This window comes from Epinephelus moara, chromosome 20, assembly GCF_006386435.1.
Source record: "Epinephelus moara isolate mb chromosome 20, YSFRI_EMoa_1.0, whole genome shotgun sequence".
In the NCBI taxonomy this organism is placed as follows: domain Eukaryota; kingdom Metazoa; phylum Chordata; class Actinopteri; order Perciformes; family Serranidae; genus Epinephelus; species Epinephelus moara.
In genome coordinates this window covers 44,059,166-44,070,186 of record NC_065525.1, presented here as the reverse complement: position 1 = coordinate 44,070,186, position 11,021 = coordinate 44,059,166, and the positions used below count along the sequence as shown (strand labels likewise).

At 39.6% G+C, this 11,021-nt stretch overlaps 1 protein-coding gene across 1 annotated transcript in view; it reads right to left on the bottom strand.

Moving 5' to 3' along the window:
• iqub (IQ motif and ubiquitin domain containing) overlaps window positions 1–9,857 on the bottom strand; it is a 21,628-nt gene extending 11,771 nt beyond the window's left edge. Inside the window, exons 1-6 of the mRNA XM_050072863.1 lie at window positions 9,435–9,857; window positions 7,744–7,854; window positions 7,169–7,279; window positions 4,988–5,122; window positions 4,221–4,388; window positions 2,047–2,222 (exon numbers count right to left, since the gene is read on the bottom strand). Of these exons, the coding sequence (XP_049928820.1) occupies window positions 2,047–2,222; window positions 4,221–4,388; window positions 4,988–5,122; window positions 7,169–7,279; window positions 7,744–7,854; window positions 9,435–9,606 (873 nt within the window). The 5' untranslated portion in view covers window positions 9,607–9,857. The remainder of the gene's footprint in view (window positions 1–2,046; window positions 2,223–4,220; window positions 4,389–4,987; window positions 5,123–7,168; window positions 7,280–7,743; window positions 7,855–9,434) is intronic.
• Window positions 9,858–11,021: the final 1,164 nt, after the last annotated feature.

The following is an 11,021-nucleotide window of genomic DNA, read 5'->3' as shown; positions in this document are numbered from 1 at the left end:
CCTGAGGGAACTATTTTTGTTGGCTGAAGACAAATAAAATGCTTAAATTATCTATTTTGTCCTCATTTTTCAACATTTCTTAATCAGCCTTGCTTATTTAACTGTTGAACTGTTGTATAAAAGCAATATCACACTCGAGCTCGTGATGTTATACTCATATATCGTCACGGCTGTGATTGTCTTCAGCACTCGGCCTGCGGCCTCATGCCTATGACCAAATCACAGGTGTGATGATATGCGAGTATAACATCACTCCCTCTCGTGTGATATTGCTTAAACATCACATGTACTTTCTCTAAACCGCCCTGCTGTCACAATGAAATATTTCTACGTATATGTAGGTTTCTTTACTTGTTAAAGGTCAGTTCACACATTAAATTAACAAAGAGAAGTGTAATTTATTCAGTTCAAATCCTTAGTCCTCAATGCCCATGACAACCTGGTGCTAAGGGTGTGTTTGTCTCGTCTCGGGACCAGACCAGACCAGACCAGACCAGACCAGACCAGACAAGACAAGATAAGATAAGAAGAGGGGAGAGCTGTAGGAGGAGGGTGTATTTTCAAAGGGACAGTATACATGCCGTGTTTTATGCACCCTCAAATCCATTGTTTTCAGTGTAGACGCACCAGATAAACCGAGTTCAACTTTTGGAACTCAGCAGTGTTCCACATGTCATGGGATGAGGCACAACCAATCACAGCTGACAGATATCTTTCCCTTCTTCTGTAAATATCAGTCTGTGATAAATATGGAAAAGTTGTACAGGGCTACCCAGAGCTTTACATCTGTCCCACAGACGACAGGCTTATAAACAGCTCCTGGAAGAAGATCAGCTCTGCTCTCAGGATTTCAGGTAAACAGGCTATATGATGCTTGTTAAGGTTGCTTAGCAACCTCAGACGCAACTTGCTGCTGAGCTCTTGAAAGCTCGTTTTCGTTTTTCTTTCCTCTTTCAGATTTCTGCCTACCCAAGCTTTAACTTCAGTAAACAACACAAACTGCATCGACTTAAACACTAATTTACACTGTGTGTCCTGTGTGTAAAGTCTAATACAACAGCCCTGCAAATCAAACATTTATTTATAATGTTCAGTTTTTGGCTCCACCATAACTGAGAGGACATGATAATTTATTTTTAATATAAAAAAATCAATGAAGAAATGTCACATTCTTTATTAAGAGCTCGGTTAATCTTGTTTTACTTTGTTTTGTGACACGGTCAAGACTTTATTTTGTTTGAATGTTGGTCTGTTTAGCTTTAGCTCTTCAAAAGTCTCACTAAAGTTCAGTTTCTGAAATCAACTCAGACACCAACAAAAGTTGCAGACATTCATTTTAACTGACAAAATGTAAAAGCTAACGTTGGGTGAACATTGACTGTGATGGATTATTCTGTGCAGCAGGCTTCACGAGTCTCTGCAAGTTGATTTTCACAGAAATAAGAAAGCATGGAAGCAAAGAAATCAATCTGAACAGTGATGGATGATTTAAAAAGAGATCAGCAGTGATCTAAATTACCTACATGTTGTTTTTAAGCTAACAAGGTTAATTATACAAAACCCTAAGTGAGGTATTTCTGGACTAAAACACTTTTTACATATTAACACGTTTTTCTTTGGTTAATATTCTTCTTAATATGAATAAATTAATGCACAAGACTGTTAGAATCAAACTAATTAAACATAACGTGTACCAGAGAGGTGTTACAGTGACCATTTGTCTTCTGTCTTCTGGTTCAAGGAGCTCATTTACACTCTTCCTCGCTCTCTGTAATTAGATTGTTTAATCTGCACATGAAGTCGGGTTGTCTCATGCCTGAAAGAGAACGCTGCTCTGCTGTAATGAGTGACCTTTAAATGCACCACACACACACTTCCAGCTGTTGATCTGTGTGGTTTCAAGCGTTTAAATGAGCTTTTAATCATTATGTTCTTCCATTTTTATTGTTTTTATTCTGTATTAAATTCTGTCTGAAAACAAATGTATCACTACCCGACTGAACTAAAGTCTGTCACTTTGTTTTGAAGCCCTGTGCTAGCCTGTACCTGTGTGTCACGGCTGAACACCACCACTCCTCTGTCAGGTCTCCTCTTGGGCAGGGTCTGGACAGCAGCGTGGTGATACTCCGCCCCCGTCAGCCGGTGTCTGTAGCCGCCCAGGAACGCCCTCTGCTGGGGAGGACGCTCAATCTCCACCACCACCTCCTGGAACACGTCCTCATCTGGAATACAGAAAAAGAACTGAAGTCTTTGAACAGTGTTCCTGTCGTCAAGTGTGTGGCCCAAAAGTCCGGCAGAAAAGTGATGGGATCTGTCAAAAAAAAGTATGTTCTGAAATAAAGTACCTTCACACCATCTTTGCAAATCCTTTCATCCTTCATTCACAGCTTGTAATAATTTCAGCTTCTCCGTATGAACAAGGCAGAGCTATTTAGTCTAGAATTTAGGAATTTAGTTTAGGTTTATATTCATTGAACTAGCTTTATACATGTATTTATACTCCACTTGTCGTGTCAGAACCAGCAGTGGCACAACCGATGACTTTGACATCGTGACAGGTGTAAGACAGGGTTGCATCATGTCACCCTTGCTCTTCCTTATCGTTATTGATTTTGCAATGAGGAAGATCCTCGCTGGGACGAACTTCGGTATCAAGTGGGGACAGGGCAGACTGCGTGACCTGGACTTTGAGGACGACCTGGCTCTGATGAGTCATACCCACGTTGCACTCCAGGAGACGACCAGCAATCTCCAAGAGTGCAGAGCAAAGGTTGGTCTACGGATCAGCCACGAGAGGACCAAGGCCATGATCATCGGACAGGATCAACATCACCCACCACTCACTCTAGGCGAGTATGACATCGAATACGTTGAGAAATTCACGTATATTGGCAGTAACATGTTGAGTACAGGAGACGTGGAGAAAGACGGACGAACGAGAATCGGCAAAGCTGCAGGAGTGTTCCAACGGCTCCCCAACATATGGTCATCCAAAGCCATCACTACAGCCATCAAGCTACGTCTGTATATGTCAGTGGTCATTCCAACAGCAACCTATGCCTGCGAGACGTGGATGAGGACTGCCAACATTACCAACATGTTGGATGTCTTCCACTGACGATGCCTCAGAACCATCTTGAGGATCTCATGGCGAGACCACATCACCAACGTTGAGGTGATGAGAAGGGCAGAGGTGGCGCTACTGTCTGACATGGTCTCTGACAGGAGAAGAAGAATGGCTGGACACGTACTCCGACTGCCAAGAGAGAGACCAGCGAGTGTGGCAATGGACTGGGTGCCTGAGGGCGGCAGGAGGAAGAGAGGGAAGCCAAAGAAGATGTGGAGACAGACGTTTAAGGAAGACCTAAGCGAGATGGGTGTCAGCTGGCATGGTACAAGGAGGGTCGCCAGGGACTGGAGCAAGTGGAAGGGACTCGTCGCCCAATGTTCCAATAGGAACAGGAGGAACTTAGTCTAAGTCTAAGCATACGTTTTTTTGTGTTTCTGATTTCCTTTGGCCTTTTGTGCTATGGAGTCTGAAGTGACAACAGAATAATTATAGAATTTAAAAGTATTTATTTACAATCAATGAATCAGTTAAAAAACACTTAAGTAGTTGATTAGTTACATTGGGCAGAAATGGAATATAATATAATAAGTATGTTTTCTTTAGTGTGTAATCACCTGAAAATAAGAACAGTTGTGTTTTTGATAGCTCAGAATGAGCCGCTTACATCTACATCAGAAGCAGGTCCTTGTCTAAAGAGATCACCATGTTGAACTGCCATGTTTCTACAACAAGCCCCTCCGCAACAAGCAGTGTGGGAAGAATTTTTAACCTGAAACTGCTTTATTCAATGCCTTCAGTGATTTAAATCACCAGGCTTGTTTGTTTTGGAGAGGAAGAGACCTCTGTGGATAATTTAGCTCCTGTTAAAAACCTCCTCAACAATGAACACTGACAGAATTCTAATCGGTTTGCAGACGTTTCAGTTGGTTGCAATCTGCAATCCTCAGTGCTCATGCCATTAAATCCCCCAAAATCTTACAACAACATACAAATCAAACGTACAAAGTTTACATTTTTTACTTAATTAATAAAAAACTCTACAATACTTAATTTAAAGCTAATTTCTGACAGACAGACTGACACAGAGCACTGATAAACCATCAGCCGTAACATCTGTAGAGGACAGTGCAGACAGCAGGGTGGTTCACACCTGTTTGGACTCGGACGGTGATGACATCCGGCATGTTGTCATGCTCTGGGGGGCGAACTGGGCGGAGTGGGTGGACGGTCGGGTCAGTGGAGCTCATCTCCATCCGGGTGGAGCCGTGAGGCTGGACGCCGAGCTCCATCAGGCTCTGCTGCTCCTCCACTACTCTGCCTGAAAACATTAACAGAAATCTTACAATTACACGCTGGAAAATCTTCAAGTCTTTTGACTCACATTTGGGCACTTTGAAACAGATAACTGCATGTGACAGCACCCCCATCACAGAGGTTTGGAAAATTCTATGAAAATTCATATTAACAAGCAAAGTTTATAATAAGTATTTTAAGCTGCCGTTTGTCTGATTTTATTTTTTCAATATACATTGCCAGTCTCAATTAGAAAAAAAACAGGAAACACTTTATATTTTGATCGACTAGAAATTCATTTTTCTAACCATTCCTTTTGTTTTCACATATTTTAGATGCAGAAATCAACATTAGATTCTTGTCTGATGTTCTTGGGCTTGCTTAATGACTCACATCACTCTGAGAGGAACCAGTAAATAAAAACATGGTAAAATATGTTTTTCTACAATAAAATAACAAAACCAGCATTTATTTTCGTTTATTTTTCGTTCTCGTGAGATATGATGTTTGCTTGCATTGACAGGTGTCAGGCTGTTACCACAATTTACTCACTGCTCTTCAACTCTTCAAACCCTTCAAAAATCCCAAACATCTCTGTGTTTGTTTGTCGAGAAACAAACCTACCGTCCAGACAGATCTGCAGCACCTCAGCAGGAACTCTGAGCTCCACGGCAAGGTGAAGCTTCAGCTCCTGAATGCTGAGACCGATGGCGAAGGCCACAGTCATCACATGACCCTCTGGCACCAGCACCACCTTCACTGTAACACACCACACAGAGAGACAGTCTGTCACACGCTGAGTTTACCTCTGAAATCTGTTTTCTTTGTGTCGTGGGATTTTATCAGGACAGTTTTATATAGTAGCATGTAGCTGAAAACTACTAGAGCTGACACACAGAGGGGAGCAGGGGTCGGCCGGGAGTTTGCCCAGTATCGCTTTACAGATAAAAATATACCAGTGTTGTTGTCTGCGAGTGGTCAGTGATGTCCAACCCACCAAATCATAAAGAATGCAGTGATGAGTCAGGAAATTTGCATTTGTTGCAAAACGTAGAGATGCATGGTACACTGAATCAAAGCTACAGAAAATGAAAGAGGTTCCCTGCACATGCAATGTCACCTTGATCAATCACAGACACAGACATTATAATCATATCTTATTTTACATTTTGCATTTTTTTGTCCTCTTGTTTTAACTTAACCCCAAATGCACCTTAGTTGTGTCTCATTCATGTTTTGGTCGGACTGTTTGGCCCTCTGTTGCCATACTGCCTTCTGAGTATCCTGTTTCTGCTTTGTCTGTCAAAGCACTTTGTAAACTCTGTTTTTAATGATGCTATATGAATAAAGTTATAATTATTATAGAGTTATATTGCGCAGCCACGCTTTGATGGCGATGAAGAAGAACAGCATGTATGTCGGTATCTTTTTTAACAGTGAATTAGTGATAAATCACCCTCATGCATTTTCAACTGATGTCATGAGCTCATGTCTTATTAAAACAGGGCTGCAAAAATGTTTTTAAATGAGGGACAGATTAGATAATGTGAAAATACCCGGGGGCAGCTGCTTCCTGCATCATATGTGTTAATGGGGAAAAAACACAAACAAACGAGACAAACACAACTGATTCATCTTTTAGTGAAAAAGTATTCAACATTCTACCATTCCTAAAAGAAGCTGTGCTCACTTTTGACTTTACACTTCTTTGCTGTGGACATGTCTGCTACCTCACAGGAAATGTCCACAACTGTCACCATTCATTTGCTTGTTTACTGTTTATGGAAACACATTAGCTCTGCCTACGTAGTTTGTATTTGGTGCATGTCCACACACTGTATGATGGTCCTGCTGTCATGAGGGGAACGGAAAAAATAGAAAGTGAATAATGTGTGGAGGGCCACATATCATAAATTTTAAGAGACAAGCCTCAGGCCATATAAAATTGGCCCCTAGGCCGGACTTTGTACATGCCTGTATAAAAAGGAACAAAGCTCCCCCTGGCTCCTCTGTGCTTTACTGCCTAATTGGGGGTTTATTTAATGTTTTGGTCGCCGCTAATAGAACTTTAACAAGATATTGATCCTCATGTTGTATAATCCCTGTGTCAGGTTACCTAGAAACCACACAACACATCTTCAGGACTTCACTGCCTACACGAATCTTTCCATTTTTCTGCCAATCCCAGAATGCATGAATATGATCTGCATTCATTTGTTATGGTTTGTTTATATCGTGCCTCCCGATTCTATCACTCTGCCAATATGTAAAACTGAAATGGAAATAAAAACTGAAGGATCTGTGTCAAATGAATTTGAGAAATGTGTCACACCGTCAACACATCAGTCTTAGTGAGACAAAATCTGATAGTACAGGTTTTATCTTTTTAAAAATGGAGATAAATAGAATTTCATTTGGAAGATAAACTGAATGAATCTCATCATGCAGCATCAGAAACAGTGTTTATTCTTAAATTACCACTTTGATGACCATTACAAACACATTATCTTAACTTCCAGTGTTCTTATCCTGTATCATGGCTCAGATTTTACAGATTCTCTCATTGGTTTTGCAGCTGTAGTTTATTTTTTAAGTATTTTAACCCATGCTGACACGGGGAGAAAATGCAAACGAACGCTTGCTGTGGGGCGACAACGCTAACCACTACCATGCTGCCATGCCGTCTATATTATGTACAGAGTTTTTTGTTATATTGTTTTCTGAGAACTAAAGAATTTATCAATAATAAACAAAATAAATAATAACTGTTCTTTGGATTTGAAACTCTTTAAGTTTCAGTCTGACCTGTTGCCGTAGAGTTTCCAACATCTTCTTTTCTCTGAGGCTCTCTGAGCTGCTCGGCATCATCGGGCAGATCAGCCTGAGATTCAGCTTCTTGAGCAGGCTGAGGCACATCTGTAAAGTCCAGAGGGTTATGGTTAATCACATAAACACATTAAAATTATTAAAAGAATTGCACTTCTCAATCACTAGATTTAGGAAACCGTTTTTTTAATCCACATAAGCACCATCGCTTGAGGGATGGCAATGTCAGTCTGTCTGTTGGTCGGTCAGTCGACCACTTTTGGATGGATAACCACAGAATTTATAACTCTTCATCAAATCAAATAGGTCCTCATCATTATAGTTTGATTACGCTATGAATATTTATAAATAAATAAATAAAATATTGGCTGATATTCTCCTCTGATGTCAACATGCTGCCGTTTATTGTTTTGTGAAAGAGAAATCCAAAGTAAATCATCCATATTTTTTCAGACTTTGTTAAAACTATCAGCCACTGAATCTGACACTTTTGTTTTAACGAGTGATATCAGATGCATGCAGGATCTTTGAAACTGTTTGAGTTAGACTCTGACCTGTTGAGACTGAATTTCCAACATTTCCTGTTTGCTGAGGCTCTCTAAGCTGCTCGGTGTCATCCTGCAGATCAGCCTGAGTTTCATCTTCTTCCGCAGCCTCCAGCACATCTGCAAAGTCCAAAAAGATTTTATAGACCTGAATGTCAATACAAATATTCACATCAAACACTAGACAAGGATAGCCGTTTTAGTATCTAATAAATACATCCACCAAACTATTTGAGATATCTGCAAAATAAATTTTTAAGTAGCTGCACTTCACCTATCATCTCAAATTCTGGAGCCCTTTTGTAAAATTTCTTCTTTTTTTTATTTTATTTTAAATTTCAATGCCGAATTAAACCAGAAAAATATATGACAATGTGGAACATTTAAATATTTATTAGTTGATTTATAACACTGTCAAGGACCTCCAGTCAGTCTGAAGAGGTCAAACTTAATTTTTTATTATTTAACCAAAGAAAAATACAAAGAACATCGGTGGAAATGATGCAACTGAAAACAACTGAGGTACCATTAATATGAAAATCAAGAGAGACTTTTTTTTAAATTAAAAGGCAACAAAAACAAAAAGGAGAAACATCAGGTAAACCAAATAAATAAAACACAGTAGAAGAGGGAGTACGTGCTTTCCACTTAGGGACTATTCGTTACTTATGAGGGGGGAAGGAGTAGTGCAAAAAGGGGGAGGCGTGTCAAATAATTTTTTAAACACTAGGGAGGGACTTGTGTTTTTTATTTCAGCATAGGGTTGGAGCATACAAATGTAAATGGTTGTATTCTTTATTTATTTATTTTACCACTGGAAGGGATGCTTTCTTTAAAAATAACCAAATTGCACCATTTATCTCAGCCAGAAACTGTGAAAACGACGGCTGTTGGACACATCACGTGCGACGTACGCCTCCATCAGAAAAACCCATCATCAAATCTGAGCATAAAATATTGATTTTTAATCAAAATCTCTTTATTATACATTTAAAATTTAGCCAAAAATAAACCGCTTACACAAATTAACCAGCATGTACGCTAAGAGTGAAAAATCAAGGCTTTTTTCCAATGCCAGGATTTTGTGTTTGACTTTTAACTTTCAAATGTCAAAAGGTGAGTTTAAAAATCTAATCACTAATTTATGGTGGAGGCAGGGTCATGCAATTTCTGCCAGTTACCCAGGGAGGCTCTCGAGAAAAAAAATTTATAGCTTCAGGGAGGGTAGAAAAAAAAGCGGTCACACCTCCCGCCTCTGATAAGTAAAACACAGTCCCTTACAAATATCAATATGATATTTAACACTCCAAAAATAACAAAACTAACAGCATCTGGAATGTTTGCATTCAGGTTGTGCATAAAATAAATTATATCATTATCACTAAATGACAGGATATTATCCATTTTAGTGACAACCAGTACCAGTTGTAAATGAAAGACTAAAACTGGAGAGGTCAAACTGGACTCACCTGAGGTCAAACTGGACTCACCTGAGGTCAAACTGGACTCACCTGAGGTCAAACTGGACTCACCTGAGGTCAGACTGGACTAACCTGAGGTCAAACTGGACTCATCTGAGGTCAAACTGGACTCACCTGAGGTCAGACTGGACTAACCTGAGGTCAAACTGGACTCACATGAGGTCAAACTGGACTCACCTGAGGTCAGACTGGACTCACATGAGGTCAAACTGGACTCACCTGAGGTCTTCCTGTCAGTCTGCACCTCCTCTCCATCCCTCCCCGGCTCTCTGTCGTCCTCTGTCGGCTGTTCTTCAGTAACTCCACCTGGTTGGAGGTTTGTTTCCGTCTTTTCCTCCTCACCTTCTTTCACCTCCTGCTCTGTAACGTTATCTTCTCTTTGCTCCGACATGGCAGCTTAACGGTAACTAACCGGCTAATGCTAGGTTAGCTTGTTAGCTGCCCCACTTTAAGTCAACTTAAGTTAACAAACGAGCTGTAAACCCGCCTGAACGCTGAGACACGGTGACACAGCCGTGACACGGTGAGAAACAAATCCACTGACCCTCGTTTAAACTTCTTCTTTAATCCTTTATCTGGTTTATTCTCACCTTTTTAGCGAGAATTTGAATTAGCAAAGCGCAGCTAGCACTCTTTCTAACGTTAGCTTGGTCTCCAGGCAACGCCAGAGTGTACACGTTGCTATGGAAACCATAAACGTCACTGTCAGAGTAGACTTCCGTTTTCTTTGGAGTTTATAAAAACAAAAGTATATTCTTCCAAAATTAAATTGATAAAAAAAATATATAATTTTGTTACTGATGGCGTTTAATTGAGATGATTGTAAACCTGTTCCTAAAGGTGAAAGCTTTTCCTGTGACTTAGGGACTGTTCTTTACTTATCAGAGGAGGAGGAGGGTGGCTGGGGTGAGATTTATTTTTATTTATTCATTTGGTTTTTTTTTTGTTTTTTTTGTGGACTCTCCCTGAAGCTACAAATATTTCCCAAGACTGGCATAAAATGCACAAACCCTCTTCCCACTATAAATTAGAATGGCCAAATGTTTGTTTTTTTTCTTCTATTTTTGGTCATTCTGTCAGTCAGTCATTCTGTCAGTCAGTCATTCTGTCTGTCCCACGTTTTTCTACTCACTGACGTGGTCAATCTACTGTACTTTCAATAAAGCAATTGTACTATCAAATTCACAAAAGCTCTGTCTGAATAAATTGCTCTTCTTAATGGGTTCACTTGACTATTTAATCTGCAGTTTCCTATGACCTGTATCCCAAACACACACCATGTGAATCTGTACATGGGCAACTGTGCACTCAATGGGTATGGACTAGTGTGAAATAAATAAATAAATTATGACGATACATAAACCAACACACTGTTTGAAAAAATAAATTGGTACAGTAACCAATTTTGTTGTTATAGCACAAAAATAAAAATCTTGTAGAGGCAAGAAGCCCCCAAACTCTAACTAAATAAAACAAACTAAAACCCTGATGGATTATTAGAAGGATTAGTCAATAGACTCATTATTTTCAGTGTGTGGAATCATCATAATATCAGTACAATTAAATACACATTGTAGTCAGTGTTTTGCTTTTCCTTTAAAGATGTTTACTTTGTACTCTGATAAGAAGGAAGATGGCAGAATGTGACCAATTTTGTTGATTTATAACGTTTAAATATCAAATAAAAACTTAAATTCACGTTTGATTTTAGCTTTACATCCCAAACATACAAAGTACGATCAACTGAACCAGTTTAGGTGACAAAATGTAATGTGAATAAAGTGTTTTGGCCTCACAGAAATGTAC